A 20206-nucleotide genomic window follows, 5' to 3' on the forward strand; every position below is an offset into this window, starting at 1 on the left:
ATGGATTCTCTAGCTCGTGCTGCCTGCCAGCTGAAGCTATACAATGAGAGAATTATTTATGAATTTATCTACGCAGGGTGTCCAACTGTATGCCCGCCAGCTAGCCCACCAGATACAAGAACTGCCTGGACTCTGGAGTATCTGTCCAAGCCTTAATAACTCCCTAACTTCAGAATAACAATGAGCTGCTCTTCCTACCCCAGATTTTACAAGTATTTACTCGCTCTGTTTCTTTTTATGAGATGCATTTGAGACCACAGAGACTCGTTAGTCGTCAGTGTTGTGGGTACTGCTGTGAGCTTGAGGTATATGATTGCAAAAGCACTACTGTAACCCCCAGTTTATACATACTCATTTAGATTTTCTACAGTTTTCCACCGCTCTCATTCAAAGTAAGGCAGCTGTGAACTATTTCACAAGTAGTAAACAGCTCAAAGGAAACACAACAGACTAGGCTCCCATCTGTTGGTAATGAAGTGATATCAAGTATAGGTTCCTGACAAAAGACCTTAAGGTCTGCCGTTTAAAGAGTACACAGAATGCCATGCATGGGGAGCGCATATTAAACTGCAGCAGCACCTGTCTTTGTCTTTAAGTGAAACTCAACACTACATCTACATCAAAAATTACGGCAAGATTACAGACAATGTGCGTAACATCAGGGACATTAAGCATTTAAAAGTGAGCAGGCGAGGCGACTGTCTGGTTTGTCAGTATTACTGGATTTACAGTTTTTCTCAATTGCCAAGACACATTTCTTGAAACCATCCCTCCATGTCTCTAAACTGTAAACACAAAACTCAATTTTCAAACTACATTCACAAAACCTCTGACTCTTCCTGCAAAACCAAACTACTGGCTCAAAGCAGTTCAAACATTGCTCAAAAGCAAACAATGTTGTCAGATCAGACCCCGAGTCAATCAAAATGAACAACACCACTGAACAGTCATTACACACAACATAGAAAAAAGGAAAACACAACAATCACATCATTGTATTGTATACTGCAAATATTTACCCCGCCCCCAGAGGGAGAACGGGGTCTTGTTTTTGGTATGTTTGTTTGTTTGTGCAAAACTGCAGGAAAACTACCAGTCCAATTCATACAAAAGATAGCCAGTAACCCCTAAATTGCCTGATTAAATATTTGCCATAACTGGGTTAAGGTATAAAAAAAAAAAAAAAAGAAAGAAATCTAGAAAAACTGAAGAAAATCTCTATCACTGGCCCTCTGGAGTCAACAGATGAGTTTTAGTGTGTGGTGTAGTGTGTTTAATGTGTTGTGTAGTCATGGATGAGACAGCTGTTGCTAAAATGCCACCAAAAGCAGACGCAAATGTAAACACTGTCTCCAGGTGTACAACAGCAGAAAGGACACACCTGCAACTGTCAGGCTTGTGACGGGCCCCTCTGTCTGTGGACAGGGACTGTTTGTTTGGAGTGGCACAAATACTTTGTGTGGCATCTTATTGTGACACCTGTATGTCAAAATGAAAAAATAACTGTACAGTCACACACATGAGGCTGTGCTGAAAATATGATGCCACACAAGGCAAAGTAAACAGTTGTTAAGGTGACATATAAAAGGTAAAATCAAAAATATTCAAAAAAGGCCAAATACACCCCTGACTCCAGATATGGCAAAATTTCAAAGAATCTTATCGATATACGGTATTGATATTCGATATACAATTGTGGCGTTCCAAGAACTAGTGGCAAACCGAACACCATCTGATCTATATTCTGGATTTGCAGACTACTTGAATTTAACATGGGAAACTCCATTTAACACATATTTTTGGCCTTATCTCAGCTGAATGACAGCATCCTGTTGCAGTAAAGAGTATCACTATTGTCCATGGACATGTAACATTTGATACATGGATACATGAAAATATGACGCAACTTTTGACTATCAATCTGGTCACTCAATTCCATTATTGAGTGAATCAAATCACTTATTTTCTATAAGAGATAAAGTTTATAGAAAAAAAACTGAAATTGACCATAATATATACTTCATGTCACACTGCAGATGACCATCAAGTTTTCTAATACCCCCTGATTGCAGTGTGTATTATGATTGTAAGTCAAATATGAAAATCATGAACTGGTTCATATCTAAATAAATCCTTATATGTCTGTGACACACGCTGCATAAAATCAATATTGTAATCAATATTGTATTGCCTTATCATACTCTATTTTTGAAGGTATAACTAATTGTAATACTGTACATTTTACAGGTTTATTACACTAGTTAAGATTACTGCAGCTAGATAATCAAAGCTGTTACTGTACACAAGTTACTAAAAAAAGCTGTTCTCAAACAGCAGGAAGCTGAGCTCACCTTGGAACGCTTTATTTTTCTCCTTTCAGTCAGTGCACTCAATATTCTTCTTGTGTTTAATGCCCTAACCACTAAAGTAATCTCTTATGCATTTTATTCAGTCAACCCAATTCCCTCTTTGTGTGTGGTTACTCCCAAATCAGTTAACCCGTCTGGCTGTTGCCTTCTCCAAGGCCACTCTTAAACAAATTATAAACTCCACATCAGAAAGTATCAGAACTATGAAACCATGTTTATGTGCTGAATGCTCTTTTGTGTATTTTTTTTTGGGATACAGACAAATGGATTCTTACTAGATTAGGCTTAAAGTAAGAAATGCATGACCTGTGGTATGAAAGAAGCTTGTACATACAAATATTCTTCTCCCACCATCACCAATATTATTAATAATAATAATCATAATGTAGCTGGATGGGGCTGGTTTAGCATTTTTTAATCTTAATTTTTTGTTCATGTGTATAGCCACAGTCCACCAATCTTAAAAATGATCAGCCTGTGGCTATGTACCACAGACATTCAAGGTGGCTGTAATTAAACCATTACTTAAAAAGCCATCACTGACCCAGCTGTCTTAGCTAATTATAGGCCGATCTCCAACCTTCCTTTACTCTCAAAGATTCTTGAAAGAGTAGTTGTAAAACAGCTAACTGATCATCTGCAGAGGAACGGTTTATCTGAAGAGTTTCAGTCAGGTTTCAGAATTCATCACAGTACAGAAACAGCATTAGTGAAGGTTACAAATGATCTTCTTACAGCCTCTGACAGTGGACTCATCTCTGTTCTTGTCCTGTTGGACCTCAGTGCAGCTTTTGATACTGTTGACCAAAACATTTTATTACAGAGATTTAAAACAGGGAAATGAGCTATAAAGATACTAATCTGGCATTTTTATTTTTATGTTTGTTTGTTTTTTGTTATTGTTTTGGTGTGGCATTCATACTTAAGCAAAAAATAATAAAGACTAAAAAAAACTGATTAAATATACTTCTAAATGCAGCAACCAAATGTTGTATTTGTGTTGCTCTCTTTGCGAAAGCTACATCTTCCTACATTGAATTCTTTGTTGTCTCAACAAGTGGTATTGCTAGCAGATTAGAGGTGTTGTCCATATCGCACACTGTCATATTATTTGCCAAGATGCTCAAAGCTGGCAAGCATGAAACTAGCTCAAAACTAATTTATGCCTGCTCAAACAGAGCCATGTACAAACATGTCTCTGGTTTACAAGATAAAGTAGCAGCTAATTCTTGCCAGTTGGGAGATAACACTGTTGTAAATCTGTGTTGATTCATCTGCTGGTGATGGTCCGGCAGATTTTTTTCTTTTTTTTTTTCAATGAGAAATTGGAGCCGATAAAAACATTTCCACCACACTTGTAATCACGCAGCGAGCGTCACGGGTGATATTTGGGTGATATCTGTGTGATGTTTGCTGAGTTTGAACTTTGACATTAAAATAAAAGGGATGTCTGCACTTTTGCTTCATCACATCTTCAGGACAGACAGAAGGTATTTGATTTCAAGCCTAATCAAGTTAATATTCCCTACAGAAGAAGAGCAGCAGCAGAAGTGTTTTGTCTTCTTGCTTGTCACAGCAGAGCAGGCCAGATGAGGCCTGAACTGCCACGCCAGATGGCAGGTGACGGCTCTGCAGGACGAGGACCACGGGGGACATATAATGGCACAGTGGTGTGTGTGTGTGTGTTGTGCTCGTTGTGCTGAGGATTTCAGCTTTTAGATTTAAGAATGGAAACCACAGTTTGCTTGCAGGCGCCGCCATCAGCACTACGGAAACCCCCCGGTCACCCATTCGGTACTGAGGGGCTGCATCGAAACATTTTTTATGCTTTAATCCCTGATTAGCGACTAAAGACAGACCTGCAATACCAAGTGCTTTCTCATAGGGAATTGTCTTATTGTTGGGGGCTTCTCTTTAATTCAGTTCAGTTTCATGTACAGTACCAGTCAAAAGTTTGGACACACCCATTTGGGTTAAACATTTGACTGTTGCTGTAAATAAAATTGAATTGAATTAAAGGTGACTTTGAGGAGACTGAGTCAGGGAATTATAACATCTTATAAAAAAATGACCAGCAAATAACAAAATTAAAAAATGGCTTTAAAATTAAAAATATGAATTGCGAAGAATTAAAAAAAAAAAAAAAAAAAAAGCATTTCAAATGTCAAATTACAGCAACTTAACAGCAGAAATAAATATGTTTACAGCCTGGCTAAAAATGTTTTCTTACTCTGTGGACGGTTGCATTTGTGTTGTTGAGTGTGTTGTTGTGTTGTGCCTTTTGTAGTATTTTTAATAGAATTACTGATCAAATAATATATGCAGCCAATCCCGCTTTTCTGACTGCAAAGTGCCCAGGTCCTGTGGCTTCAAAATAAGCCCATGTCATCACCCCGCCACGACCGTGCTGACAGTTGGTATGAGGTGTTTCCCTCTTTGTGCTGATCTGCTGTGTTTGGTTTCACCAAATGTGGTGCTGTGCATTATGGACAAACATCTGCACTTTGCTCTCCTCCGTCCAAAAGACATTGTTCCAGAAGTCTTGTGGTTTCTCCTGGCTAGGGTGGGCCCAAGCCTTGAAGAGGCCCTAAGCAAAATTTGATATGGGGCCCCCCTCATACCACTTAATTGTCCCCTGAACCTAACCGTTATTAATGCTGGGGGGTTGAAGTCAAAAATCAATTTTTTGGGATGCATTGCTGTTTCAACCTCATGTACATAATCCCACTGAAAAACAATGTATTTCAGGAAGATACACATTGTAAAGCTATGACATGTCCATGACATCGAGGAGGGTGGGACAAGTATCAACGCATGCCATATCCAATCTAGAGGGATTTTTAGGAAATATGTGATTTAGGCTGTTTGGACATGTTGGACATCATGTTTTCATCCAAAAGATGTATATTTTTGCATAACTGTGCAAATGCACCTAATAACAGACTAGTAAATAAGCTGTTTGTAATATGCAAATAATAATTATTCAGCATACACAATTGCTCAGCATCAATGGAATAATTTTGAACGCAAGTGGTCAACAATTGGGCCCAGTGCTACAAGAAGTGTTATTATGCTGCTATACCACAAAATGGTGTGTGGCAGTACCCCAAGAGCACAAATGAGACATAAAAGTGCAGTCCGCTAGTCTATCCAAGCAGCCTGACCACAGTGTGAAAACAACAAAACACTGTCACCACAGGAACAGTGAGTAAACCAGTCGGATTAAACCACCGCAGCTCACAAATGCAGTTATGTCTGAACATGTATGTATGAATAAAGCCAAGATATGCCCAGCTAGCATGTCCCGTCCACTGAACCTAGTAAATATTCAACAACCCTGACATATAAGTGTCATCATTCAGCAGCGCGGCAGGCAGCATAAGGACTCAAACACAGGACTTAGGAGGGAAAGCATGAACTCAGAAATACAGTTTTATTGCTGGATGCACATCATGTACAAGGAAACTAGGAAAGCTCAACTAAAGCTAATAAGTCAACAACCAGGAATGCACAGGGAAACTCTGAACCAGGAAACACTACCTGAGTGAAACTACATGCCAAAAACAGGAGAACACAGACACACACACACACACACACACACACACACACACACACACACACACACACACACACACACACACCACACACACACACACACACACACACGAGGTAATCAGGGAGATAGGACACACCAGGGGGCACAGCTGAGCAGGACCAAGAGAGTAAAAGTGAATACAACGATACAAAGGACTGCTAAAGTAAAACAGGAAGTAGACATGAAAACAGAAATGCTGATTTGACACAACACAGGGAAGCAGACACACTTTGGGACACCTGCACTAGAGGAACTAGATCATAACAGGTAACTAGACACAAGAGGAGGACTTAAATTACAGCACAAGGAACAGAGACCAGGGGCCTATTCCAGGAAGCAGGTTTTGCTAACAACTCTGGGTTTGTTAACCCTAAAATGAGGGAAACTCTGGTTTTCAGTTCCAGAAAGAGAGCTAACTGCAACTCTGAGTCAGTTACCACGATAACAGACTCTGTGAACCTAACCTGCTCGCTGCCAGGTTTTTATCCAACAAACTCTGAGTGTCTATCTGACTCCTCCCCTCCTGCTGCACCTGAACCACCTGTCTGACACGCCGATCCATTTCCTCACTCAAAAAGTGGCTGCAAAGGATCAGAGGAGTGAAGTCATCTGCAGACGTTTATGTTTCTACAAGCACTGAAATCCCAGTTAGACGTTAGTTCATTATTTTTGTATGTAACATGAAGCTTTTACAGTCGTTCACTCGTCAGCAGGCTGTAAGGACGGAGACAGCGATGATGTCATTGATTTATAATGAGCACAGCTGCAGCTGGCAGACTGTCAGTCTGTTCCTCTGTAGCATTTACTGTAGTTACCGTAGCATCACTGTTACATCACACTGATCTGGATTAAGCTTTAGACACAGAGCACACTTTGAATGGAAAAATGTCCAGATCAGAAGATGTGAATGTCTGAGTGAAGTTGTCTGTAATTCAGAGTATGAGTCTCGACATTATTTTCCATTGAAAATCACCTAAATCGGTGATCATCAGTGTTAATTTTGACAGCAAATTTTGATTTAGTTTTAGTCATAGTCTTTTGACGAAAATGTAATTTAGTTTTAGTCATAATTTAGTCATCTGAATAGTTTTAGTTCTAGTCAACGAATTATCTTAAGAATATAGTCGACTAAATCTACAGTCGATTTAGTCGACTAAAATATAAAGAGTGCAAAATGTAAATGCTTTTTCTTCAGTTCCCTTGAATTAGTCATTATACACACTTACACAAAATAAAACGTGTTAAAAGTTATGGAATATTATTAATAATATTAACATTAGCGTTTCACCTGCTTCCCACACACCTGATCATTAACACCACCTTACTGGGATAATAGAGTGTTTTACAGCAGGACACGCTCTGAAAGGTACAGGGCAGTGTTCAGGACTAAGATTAGGAAAGGCTAATCCACCGTGTGGTGATTTACTCTAAACACAAAAGCTAAACTGGGAAAAACACTTTACCCTGCATGACAGTAAAATGCTTACCTTTGCATGGAGATCTGGGTGACTGGTTTGCAGATGTCGTTTAAAATCTGTCCTGTTTTTTACCCGAGATAGTCGCCCACATGGTTTACACATCGTTTTGTTTGACAAATGTGTCCATACATCGGCTCTTCTCTTTCTCAGTGCTGACATTGTTTACATAACTTAGTTCTATTGGAAATAAAGACAAATCACCGGCTAGTTTGGTCTTTCCGGGTTTAGAGCAAATTTGTGCAACTGTGCGTCTGATTGGATGTTTTCCTAACTTGTCCCGCCCTGTCACAAAATTTAATCAGTTCTGATTGGATGTCGATCCCGCCAAGAAATTTCGTCTCGTTTTCATTCGCTGACGAAAGTGTCAATTAATTTCGTCATCGTTTTTAATCTGATTAGGAAGTTTTTTCGTTATCGTCTCGTTTTCGTCATGAAAAAAAGGGTCGCTGACGAAAACTATGATGAAAATTAACGAAATTAACACTGAAATGAATAAAGTGAAGGTGATGTTCCATCAATAGATTCCATTTTTACTGTATTATTGTTTAAACAATTAAATGGGCTGAACTGTCATAAACTGCAGCAAAAACAGTTTTTATTAAATAAAAACTGACCTGAGGTCAGCTCCGCCCCAGGAGTCTGCTGTCCTGTCTCAGTCTCTAACACACAAGTCAGTAAACTCAGTCTGAGCTGTTTCTCCACATTTTTATCTTCACTTTCCGTCTTCTGCATTTTGTCTCTCAGGCTGCAGCTGAATAATTTAATTTTATAAATTAAATGTGAAATTAGGATTCAGCTTCATCTGATGGAGATTCAAGTTGTGTAAATGATGAGCGCAGATATTATAAAAGAAATGATATATTTTATAACAAATTTTATTCTGTCTAAGATGACGACAGAGTGGGTCAGGCTGATTAAAGTGACTATAAATATATAAATATATACAATATATAAATACATCAAAACACTATATACATTTGTAGCAGGTAATTTGTATAAAGCATACACAGTATGAATTATGGGTGGGATGTAATAATTAAAATGTATATATAAAAAATGAAAATTTTACAAATTAAAATAAGACACTGCAACAGACACTGATCTACTTAATTTTCATTTAGCAATGAAACTGTATACTAAAATTATAGATCCATGTTTTATTGTATAGGATAAATTTTTATGATTAAAAAAACATAAAAAGAGCTCTTTCCATGTTTTGTGAAGGGCTTTATAAATAATATTATAAATGTATTATTATTTAATGTATTATTATTATTACTAAACAAAAAACAGGGGTCAAGAAGTACAAATGCCAAAATAGACTCGTGAGCAGACAGCAGCAAACAGAAGGTCTGGAAGATCAATCAGGCTCTATTTGTATCAGAGTAGTTAGTTTGGGCCAATGCAGTTAAGTAAGACTGTCATTGTTTGGAGGCTTGTTTCACTGCAGAACTACATAATATGTGTGTGTGTGTGTGTGTGTGTGTGTGTGTGTGTGTGTGTGTGTGTGTGTGTGTGTGTGTGTGTGTGTGTGTGTGTGTGTGTGTGTAAAATCTTGCTCAGATTGCAATTTTAGGTTGACTCGTTCACTGGGTACTTGGGAAATGTTTTGGCAAATAAAAACTGGAATCAAACTGAAACCACAGCCTCTAGTCGTGGTGGGTTTATCTGATTAACAGGTTAAAAAATATATTTAACCTATGACACAAACATTGATTACAACTAAAAATTTGGATAAATCCGTTACTGCCATTATTCCAAAGTTTGCTTCAAAGGACTGTTTCCCGCATGATACAAATGGTAAGAAGGCTTTTGATTTTAGACAGAATGCCCTTTAGTTCCACATTTTTCAGTGGGTGCGTGATAAACGTTACATTACCAGAAATTACATTGTAATAATTAAAAATTCGAATACATAGACTGATAGAAAAGCTTTATGGTCTGTTAGGCTACATTTCTGTAAAGCAGCGCTTTGACGTAAATGTTAAAATTAGCATCCTCATATTGATAATGCTAACATGCTAAAGCTAAACAAGCCTTTTGTTTACCATTTGCTTTTTAAAAAAACGATAATTTCCTATACATTTATTATTTGTCAGTTTACATGCTTTGGTCAAGTTACTTGTTTCCGACTGAAAAACAAGAGAAATGTGATCTGATGTTTATGTTTGAGGTCACGTTAAAAGGTCATCAAACCAATTCTGAAAGAAACACAAATGGCAAATTTTTGGTGAATCACAAAACACTTCAACTATAAATGTTAATCTATATACTGGATATAGTCTAATTTTTGTGGCTAACTGAAGAGATGCTACTGATATGCTAGCAGGCCATGGTGAGCTGTTAACACCTATCTTGGTTTGGTGAAAGCTTTAACATTTAAAGGTCATTCGACAAACTTGAACATTTTTTTCTTTTTTTTCTTAATTCATCCCCTCTTTCAAAAGACTGAATCAAAACTGACACATGCACACTGGAATTCCACCAGAATTAGATGAACAATTTAGGGAGAATAGCCATCTGAAAATTATCAGCCACCCCCATTTGGACCAGTTTTGCTCAAATTCAGGGTACAAAATTTATTGGAGTAATTTCTGGTTCAAATAAAAGCTTGTGGTGTTAGAACTGACCAAGTAACCAACCAAGGATTTTAAGCAACAGTAAACCCAAGCATCGCATTGAGGTGACTGTTGTTGTGATTTGGCACTTTATAAATAAAATTTAATTGACACTAAATTGAATTTTCAGTTTTTGTGATTCAAAATTTCTGAAGTTCAACTCCATTTATTTTGGAAGCATTTTGCCTACAGAATGGTGGCATCAGCATACAACCAAATCCATGAAAAGTCCATAATAATAATGATAATAATGGAACGGACACCTCTGTTAAGTGACGTCTGTGGTAAATCAGTAAATCTCGACCTGACAGTGCTTTCCAACAGTGCATTCCTGCCTGTCTGTCTGTATTACAGTATGCTGAAACAGGATTAGAAAATGTGCAGATGCCTCTTCCACCAGCAGTATTTCAGTAACAATAACATAATACTGCCTGCAATCTGTCACTGTTTGCTACCACACACAGAGCAGAAAATGTGTTATTTTGTCTGCCTGACAATGTCTGTTTTTTGGGGGCTTTTTTTGCCAAAACTTTGCGGTGCTGCATGTGTGTGTCGGTCTTTGTCAGCATGACATCAGCCACAGAGCACAAGGCATCCCACCAACTGCCCCCAATTACCCATCATGAACTCTGACACTGCAGCGACAGACTGACCACAGTTTCACAGGGAGGAAAAAAAAAAAAACTAGACAGGTGGAATTTCATGACACTGGCTGGTTTGCTGTCCTAAATGCAGCAGCTTAACCATCCCTCTGGACAGCTTATTTAGTGCACCATCCACCTCATCAATCTACATCTGGGCGGGTGGCAGTGTGTGGGATTGTTAATAGATCCGCCTCATTTTTTCTGATTACAGTCACCAGTGGGTAATTTGTCTGGTTGCTTTCTTGCTTGTCAGCCATAAATGATGATGATATGGTGAAGCTGAAAAAGTTTTCTGCTTCATATACAGATGAATTCATATATTATATATTGCATGTGGGTGTGTGGGGTTCCATTGGTCTTGACTAACATTAGCACCAGTTTAAAAATACCTCTAGTATGTGGTCATACTGTATGGGTGTCCATATAACACGTACTGCTCAGCTCCCCATTTATTTGCTCAAAAGGGTGTATTTTGGATCATTGTGATACTTTTACCGCCTCGGCTAATAGCCCCCTCGGTTACCATGGCAACACACAGGTAAGTGGAAAGGAGTGCTTAGTTTGCCACGCAGCATGAAAACCCGTTTCTAAAACTGTTGACCTATAAAAATGTACACCCACCAACACAAGGAGGCTACCACAATCATATATGTCCTGGAGTTGTTCTGGGTTTGTGTGAGTGTTTGATGACAGCAGTTCCAGGAAAAAAAAAAAAAAAAATCAATAACCTTTGATGCTTTTCATATACAGCATCTGTGCATTTGTCTTTGTCCAAGCTAAGTGTGTGTTCGTGTGTGTGTCTGTGTAGTTTCTCCCAGCTTGCTCCACAAGTGCAGTGAATCTTCTAAATGACAGCACATATAGAGAGGACTCTGCACTTTGGAAAGTAAACACAAATCTGTCTCTTTCTGCCTCTCACAGGAAATTTGTCCTGCCCTACATCTATCTTCCTTTTTCTACTGCCCCAGCTCCTTCATCCCAACTTTATTTCTTTCCTCTCTCCTTTTTTTCTGTCCTGTCTTTTCACCTTTTTCAGTGTCCTCTGCCCAGTTTGTTCGTTTTCCTTTTGGTGTATCACTTTCCCTTCCCTTCCCTCCTCTCCCTTCCTTCCGTCTCCGCGGTCTACTGAGTTGTCAGTCACCCTTCACATACCACTTTTCTATCACCCTTTTACCTCCCTCTCCCCCTTCGTCTCTCCCCGTTTCACCCCCTGGGCTTTAGTGGTGTCTGATCTATCAGAAGCTCCAGACACCTGTCTATTCCCTGCAGGCAGCCATCAGAGGCGCTGACCATATGGGAGGAATTGTGATAGTGCTCCGCTGGTCTCGTATTGTTTCATATCCCTTTTTCAGCCTCAGTATTCTTCTAAAAAATTCTTCTTGTATTGCCGTTTCCTTTTGGTTCCTTTCCCTTTGTTTCTTAGGAAATCTTTCAGGCTGTCAAGAGTGGCTTGTGGTGTAGTGGGAGAGTGGGAGAGTGGTGTTGAGGTAGAGCAGGCATTGGACAGGAAGTGTTTCAAGGGACCATTAGAGAATAATCTGACAGTTGTGGATGCTTGCTGCATTGCTTTGCTTGTTTTAAGCAGTTTTTTAAAATTCAAAACATTTCTCTTTAAAGGGAATTGAGGCCACCAGGTATTTTTGTCTCAGGTATTTTAGGATTTTGTATTCATGGCATAAAACAACTGAGATAAAAAGGCTAAAAGTATTCACTGAGATTATGGAAAATAAAATGTCAGCCTTGGTTATATATTTGTTACTGTATGGTTAAGCACAGGCCATCATTCATACAGTACATGTCACAATATATTATGATTTCTTTTAGACTTGGATCGCCCACAGTGATGAACCCACATTATCTGCTTAGCCTTTCACCTCAGCTCAGAAAAGGTTTGATGAACTCTGGCTTTAGATAGCTTAGCAGCCAATAGATAACTATTATTGGAGAGGGTGGTGAGAGCAAAAACCTTTATGGTATACATGTCCCAATATAAAACTATTATTAATATATAATAAGCCAAAACTAATGTTTAGACTCAAAGCCTAAAGTTTTAAACAAAAAAACGGTGGCAAAATACCCTAAAGGGCCCTTCACACACCATGCAACAATATGCATAATAATGTGATTTGCAGCTGCATCACGCAAAGCGCAACACAAGTTCATGTGCTGTCTGGGGAACACTCAGTTGAAGTTTCAGCACAGTTGAACTATGTAGCTGTTTAAATGTGTTGCCAGCATTCATACCTGTGCATGGTTTGTCTGCGTTACTCTGCAATTCCACCAACACAACACTTGTTCGCAGTCTTCAAGTTGATCAATTCCAGCCAATTCAACAAAAGAAGAAGTAGTAGCCTGAAATGCGCATGAGGAAACGACGGTACTGAAAGGGTCGATCTCAATCGTTGTGGGCTATGTTGGTAAAGGATTTCAGAAGGGTTTGCGGTTACAGCATAACTAGATGTGTAGATTTAACACAGAAGCATAAATCCACTGTGAGGAAGCCTAACCACAGGATAACAATGTTGAATAAGAAAGCTGTCATTAGTCATAAAGAGCAAAGAAAACATGCAATATGGAGTGTAACAAAATATCCCCACGGAAATTTATCATATTGCTTCCCCTTGTGATGTAATTATCAATACACTAGCAAGAAATATCCATAACTTTACCAAAATATGCTGACACTAAAAATTAATTTCCTCCAAAATTTGACTTATAAAAGTTTATGGCCCCTGGTAGTAGCATTTATCAAATGAAGGAGCATAAAGCAAACAGTATAAATTGCAGTGAAGAACAAAGAGGGGGGTGACTGCACTGCAATGTATCAGATATCACAGAAGTGCTGTATTATGATACCCTTGTTATTGTGGGAAACATATAATGAAATTATAGGAATTATTTTCTGAATCCACCACCTATTAAATTTTAATAACCATGTAAGTGATGAATATGAATCCTGAAAGGCAGTCACTGCTTCAGGTAGAGAATATTAGACACTTAGTCTTTTCTAAATTTAAAAAAGAACTCTTGTGATTAATTAGTGTTTAATAGGGGAAAAAAAAAATCAAAGCAAACTGAGGATGAGTTGGAGCCGAGGTGGAGCGTGGAGCATATAAAATTGTGCCATCTGCAAAGAAACGGACACTGAAGAACTGAGCAAGAAGAAGGAAGTTATTTGTGTGTAATGAAATCAGTAATGGACCAAAAATAAAGTCCCGTGGAAATCCATTACTGGTGCTAAGAGGGCTTGAGTGATCATCAGTATGACATACCTATGAGAGGTCAATGAAAAAAGCAGCACAAAACTGTTTCCATCCACAGTGGAGGAGAAATGTTACCAATTAGTGAAAACGCAGCAGTTATTGTGCTGTGACCCAGGGGAGAAGCAGACTACTGTGGCTGCACATTAAGTGAGCTGTTTAAAGCGTGTAGGATCTTTGCTAAAAGTGGACGTATTAAGCTCTTCCTTATTTGCTGTCATACAAATATACATATAAATTACAGTGGTGGATTCTTATATTAAACATGGCCACAATTTTAACTAACAGGCTAAGTGTATGTAGAAGTAAAACTAATCAGAAGCTCAAGCTTCAGACTTCATTTGTGGATGAACTGAGGAGCTGAGAATCCAAGGATGAAAGCTTTATGCTGGAAATTAATATCATGTGTCCTGTTTAAATGTTTACATAAAAATTTGGGAAGACTTGGATAAAGAAGCTGTGGGTTTTACAAGTTTCTAATGTTTCATGAACATTTCCACCAGTCACCAAACAGAAGATTGAGACTTTAGTGACTTTCCCTACTGGACAGTCTGTCTGCAGCTCAATGCGCAGAACTGATGGTTAAAAGCTTCAGCCCCGGATGATCTGTTAGAAATGTGACCAGATTCTAGTTTGATTTGCAGCAGGAGATGTGACCTTTCATCTACTCACAAGATGATATTTCTGTTATCACATGAAGACTGTAATGACTGATAGTAATTTGATTTAGCCTTCTTAATCAAGTGGGTGCAGATGTTTCTTTATTGCAGAAAGGACAAGCAGTCCCCTGGAGTGCCCCCACCTGTAACAGTGGACCAAACTTTGTCTCTATTGTTGCTGGCATGCAACAGTTCTTGAGGGAACCAGGAGTTATGCATGTTGTTAATTGTGTTTTGTTTGGAATGTTGCCAATTCTAGTGTTAAGGTGCACCCGCACAAGAAGCAACTAGCAGCAACGTGGCAATCAGAGACCACAGAAAGTCAATGACACCCTTCAGAGGAGGCTCATTTCTGCCACTTGTGTCTGCAATCTTTTTCTTTCAGTCACTACCCACCGCTCATGGCTATATGTAGGTGAGGGTAGGAACGTAGCCCGACCTGTAAATTGACACCTTCACTTCACACCCAGTTCTCTTCATCACAACAGACAGGTGCAGCATCTGTATTACAGCAGGCACTGCACCAATCTGTCTGCCAATCTGCCCCTCCACTCCCTCTCACTTGTAAACAAGCCCCTGAGATACATAAACTCATCCACCCGGGGGAGCAACTCATTCCCGACCCAGAGTGGACACTCCACCATTTTCTGGCTGAGAACCAGGGCCTCAGACTTGGAGGTGCTAATTTTCATTCCTGATGCTTCACGCTCAGCTGCAAACCAGCCCAGAGCACGCTGGAGGTCACTGCCTGATGAAGAGTTAGGGAAAGTGAGAGCAAGAGAAAGAACCACATCATCTGAAAAAAGAAGAGATGAAATCCTGAGATCACCAAACCCGACACATCCTTAGCTGCACCTATAGATTCTGTCCATAAATATTATGAACAGAATTTTTGACAAAGGTGGTGGAGACCAGCACCGGCTGGGAATGATTCAGACTTATTCCTGGCAATGTGAATCAAGCTCATACTATTGTTGTACAGGAAATAACTAAAAACAGCTAAAGCTAAACACAATTTACATGCAGTTGTAGCACACAGTTTGCCACATGTTATGCTCGGGGCATGGTGGCATGTGACAGGAGGAACAAACGGTTTCCACCTTTCCACCTTCCTGTCATGGCAAAGGCATACCACTGTGGTCCCTCTTTAAGCCACAGGTTCTCAAATTATCAGGAACAAAAACAGCAGCAGTCTCTTATGTTGACTAAATAGATAAAAAGAAGCCCGTTCCTGCGTAAATATCTTTTCAAATGTCCCAAGAAAAAGTTTCAGCAAATGAGGCCGCTGCCCCTGACTGTCACCCAGTCCACATGGTTATCCCAGTTTCAGGCAGGTCTACCTGGGAGGAGGCCCTGGGGCCAGTCCAGGACACTCTGGAGACACTACATCTCTCAGCTGGCTTAAGAAGACCTAGGGTGCCCCTGGAACAGTTGGAGGAGGTGGTCCAGGAGAGGGAGGACTGAGCATCTCTGCTTAGACTGCTGCCTCAGCAGATGGACGGATGAATAGATGTCTTCTTAAATGTTTACACAGTCTTAATATTTTGCTATGCTGACATTCACAAGTTTGAATGAACATTTAATGAAGAAATGAAAATCTAATAAATACCCCCTGTGAGCTGGAAGCATGTGGACAAATGGGATTTTTCCACATTCATACCATCTCCAAGCTCCGTTATCCCCCATCAATCACAGAATCAGTGATTAATAACAATCCTTCAATCAGTCTTAATGTATGTAACCTTTCACTTATGTCACTTTTCTCATTTCTCTCCTCAAGGTGAATTGCATTAATGGATACAGTGAAAAGATGATTAATGGCATGGAACTTCCAACAGGCATGTGATGAGTTTGAGTAATTGTCCCCATCATTAAAAGTCCATTTCATTTAAAAGAAAAATAGGGGTGGTGAGTGTGTGCTGCACAGTTAAAAGAAGACAAATCAAATGAGCAGTGAAATTAAAGTTATTTTATTATAATGCTGCATCTACTTCCTTCCTGATTTTCCTTTCTGCCAGTACCGTGGCATCTGGGCAGAAAGCGGACAAAAGCAGGCTCGTTGTTTGGTCTGTCTGAGCAGGATAAACCTTCTAAAACATGTCAATAAGGCTACTGGCAAGGGACAGTTGCAGGGGGACATAAGCTGGCCCCTAGCCAGCTTGCCTCACCACAGCCAGCCAAAGTCAGAGGCAGTGATTCATACACTGTACTACCACTCCAGTCAGAAAAAACCAAAAACTTTACAAACCCACACAGACTTGCTATCAATAGGCTGGGAATTGTATTTGTTTAGAAGCTGAACTGTTGCTGTTTGTTGAGCTAAACCACCATGAGCAACGCCAGAGAGGCATTTGGGAGTGCAAATGAACTAACTGGTAAACTGAGACAACAGCAAAGAAATTCTGCTGAGAAGATGAAAAATAAATGAGTGAAAAGGTTAGAGGTTTTTTTTGTCTTTGTTTTTAACATTTTTAGCTAACTTAGAATTACCAACACTTATCTTTTTGGCTGAAATACATCCCCTTGGATTCTGGGTAAACAGTGGACAACCTTCCATTTTAAACGCCAGAAACTATCAGCAAATTAATTAATGCAAAAATAGACATTAGTGCAGTGCTAGAAGGTATGGTGTAGTCAAAATCATGCATGTGGGAATCAAATACGTTGTGAGCTTACTCAGACTAGCTTACTTGTGTGGTTTCAAATTGTGGTGACTACCAGGTGATGCACGTCACCACCATGAAATACTTGCAGAAGATGCAGTCAAGGTTAACTAATAAACATTACATCTTTGTATTTCTGTTGAACTTTGACAAATGGGACTATTGCTGCCACAGAGTTCAACCTGCAGTCACTCGTGCATCAGCTCATTCACAGTCAGTAACAGTTTGTCATAAAGTGAGTCCACTGATCATTTATATTAGACATTAAAGCCAGGGATGAATTTGATTTTATTTGGTACAAGCTAAACTGCTATTAACAACCAATCAAACTGCTTCTTGTGACTTATGCAGACAATAATGCAGCAACTATGCTCACTCAGCTCATGTTATACTGCTTCTAATTCATATGCTGCTCTACAGAGGGGCTACTGTGAGGGCCACTGAGAAAAAGAATTGTTTACCTGCACCCTTTTAGATAAACTCTGCACTGTATAGGCAGAAAAAGCAAGATACCTTGTCCTTGCAATAAAATAGGTTCAAATCTGGCCCGTTATGACTCTGACCTCACATCTCTCTCTGTCTCCAAGCATTTCTTTCCCTCCTCAGAATACTGGGTGTTATCTAACACTGCAGAGATGCAGTGAAAAACAGGGGGGTTGAGCTCACAAAGAATGCACGCTAACCCACCTTTTATTATCTGAAAAAAAAAGCATATGTTCCTACTATGAACATCTTGCCTAGCAGAAAATATGACCACATTCTGTATATCTGTCAACATCCAACGTTATATTGACTTCTATTGCACATCACACTTTTGTTCAACACAACAAAACTCAATATGACTTCAGTAGCAACGGCTCAGAGTGCAGTGATACAGCCGGCTTGCCTGGCCTCTTCTACTCTGATCTAACAATATAATAGATGAGGCTGTTTAACTGAGCGAGTCTATACACACTGCATCAGTGAGACGGCTCATATATTGTTGTTTTCGCCAGCAGCCATCAATAAAAATGAAACAAAAGATGGAGGGGGACTCGTTTCATTCTGCCCAGCTGAAGAAATTATTTATGTGCATAATTTCTATTTATGATTCACTGCTTAAACAAAAAAAAAAAAAAAAAAATTTAAAAGTAGGGAAGTAATTTCACAATGAGACAATAACAAGGATGTGAGGGACTTACGAGAGGGTCTTCTCCAGCCGTCCCCCTGTGGAACCGATGATTTCTCCAAGTGTGCAGAAGGTCTGGCCTAGAAAGTCCTTAGAGGAGAAAAGGGTAGAAAGAATTAATTGCATGAGGGGGCTGAGAGGTAGATTAAAGCTCAAAACTCTAATACATAGAGTAATTCAGTTGAATTACATTTTTTATATAATGCCAAATCACAACACACAGTTGCCTCAAAACGCTTTATAAGGTAAAGACCCTACAATAATTACAGAGAAAACCCAACAGTCAAAACGACGCCCTATGAGCAGCACTTGGCGACAGCGGGAAGGAAAAACTCCCTTTTAACAGGAAGAAACCTCCAGCAGAACCAGGCTCAGGGGGGGGGGTCATCTGCTGTGACTGGTTGGGCTGAGAGGAGAGAAAAAAAAAGACATGCTGTAGAAGAGAGCCAAAGATTAATAATAACTATTAATTAAATGCAAAGTCGTGAAGAAGAGGTGAATGAAAAGAAACACTCATCATCATCATGAGAACCCCCCTCCAGCAGCCTAGGCCTATTGCACCATAATTAGGGATGGTTCAGGGTCACCTGATCCAGCTCTAACTATAAACTTCATCAAAACTGAAAGTTTTAAGCCTAATCTTAAAAACAGAGAGGGTGTCTGTCTCCTGAATCCAAGCTGGGAGCTGGTTCCATAGAAGAGGGGCCTGAAAGCTGAAGGCTCTGCCTCCCATTCTACTCTTAAGTATCCTAGGAACCACAAGTAAGCCGGCAGTCTGAGAGCAAAGTGCTCTGTTGGAGTGATACGGTACTATTAGGTCTTTGAGATAAGATGGGGCCTGATTATTCAAGACCTTGTATGTGAGGAAGAATTCTATTCTAGATTTAACAGGGAGCCAATGAAGAGAAGCCAATAAGGGAGAAATCTGCTCTCTCTTTCTAGTCCCTGTCAGCACTCTAGCTGCAGCATTTTGGATCAGCTGAAAGCTTTTCAGGGAGCTTTTAGGAGAGCCTGATAATAATGAGTTACAATAGTCCAGCCTAGAAGTAATAAATGCATGAATTAGCTTTTCGGCATCACTCTGAGAAAGGATGTTTCTAATTTTAGAAATATTGCACAAATGCAAAAAAGTGGTCCTACATATTTGTTTATATGTGCATTGAAGGACATATCCTGCTCAAAAATGACTCCAAGGTTTCTCACAGTATTACTGAAGGCCAAGATAATGCCATCCAGACTAAGTATCTGGTTTGACACCATGTTTCTAAGATTTGTGGGGCCGAGTACAAGAATTTCAGTTTTATCTGAATTTAGAAGCAAATTGTTTTATCTGTTATGGCCAGAAATAAAACAGAACCAAGTTAAAGAGAAGTTAAGTCAAAGGAAAACATTGCATAAAAATGACATAAGACAGTAAAGAAAAACATACACTACGAATATTTAAGGACTAAAAAGAGAGACAAAAGAGAGAGAGAGACATTACATAAAAGCAAGTTTATAAAAATGTCACAAATTTTGTGAGTCTCATCTCTTCAGGCAGGTTATTCCAAATCTGAGGGGTCCTGATGGTAAAGGAACGGTCACCCGTGACTTAAGCCTTGACTTTGAAATAGTCAGCAGGGCAGCTTTTGATGATCTAAGGCTGCAATATGTGATAACACAATGATAACTCCAGGCCTCCCCTTTATTGTCGCCCCTGCTCTGGTCTCCCCTTAACTTGTGTTTTCTAGAACTTCAGCTGTGGCTCACTGG

At 39.4% G+C, this 20206-nt stretch overlaps 1 protein-coding gene across 1 annotated transcript in view; it reads right to left on the reverse strand.

Annotated features, from left to right (window-relative positions):
• The window catches only part of LOC115782561 (copine-9-like), a 132808-nt gene that overhangs the window by 72731 nt on the left and 39871 nt on the right, over window positions 1–20206 (reverse strand). The window contains exon 6 of the mRNA XM_030732784.1: window positions 18468–18547. Within this exon, the coding sequence (XP_030588644.1) occupies window positions 18468–18547 (80 nt within the window). The remainder of the gene's footprint in view (window positions 1–18467; window positions 18548–20206) is intronic.

Source organism: Archocentrus centrarchus, chromosome 7, assembly GCF_007364275.1.
Source record: "Archocentrus centrarchus isolate MPI-CPG fArcCen1 chromosome 7, fArcCen1, whole genome shotgun sequence".
Taxonomy (NCBI): Eukaryota; Metazoa; Chordata; class Actinopteri; order Cichliformes; family Cichlidae; genus Archocentrus; species Archocentrus centrarchus.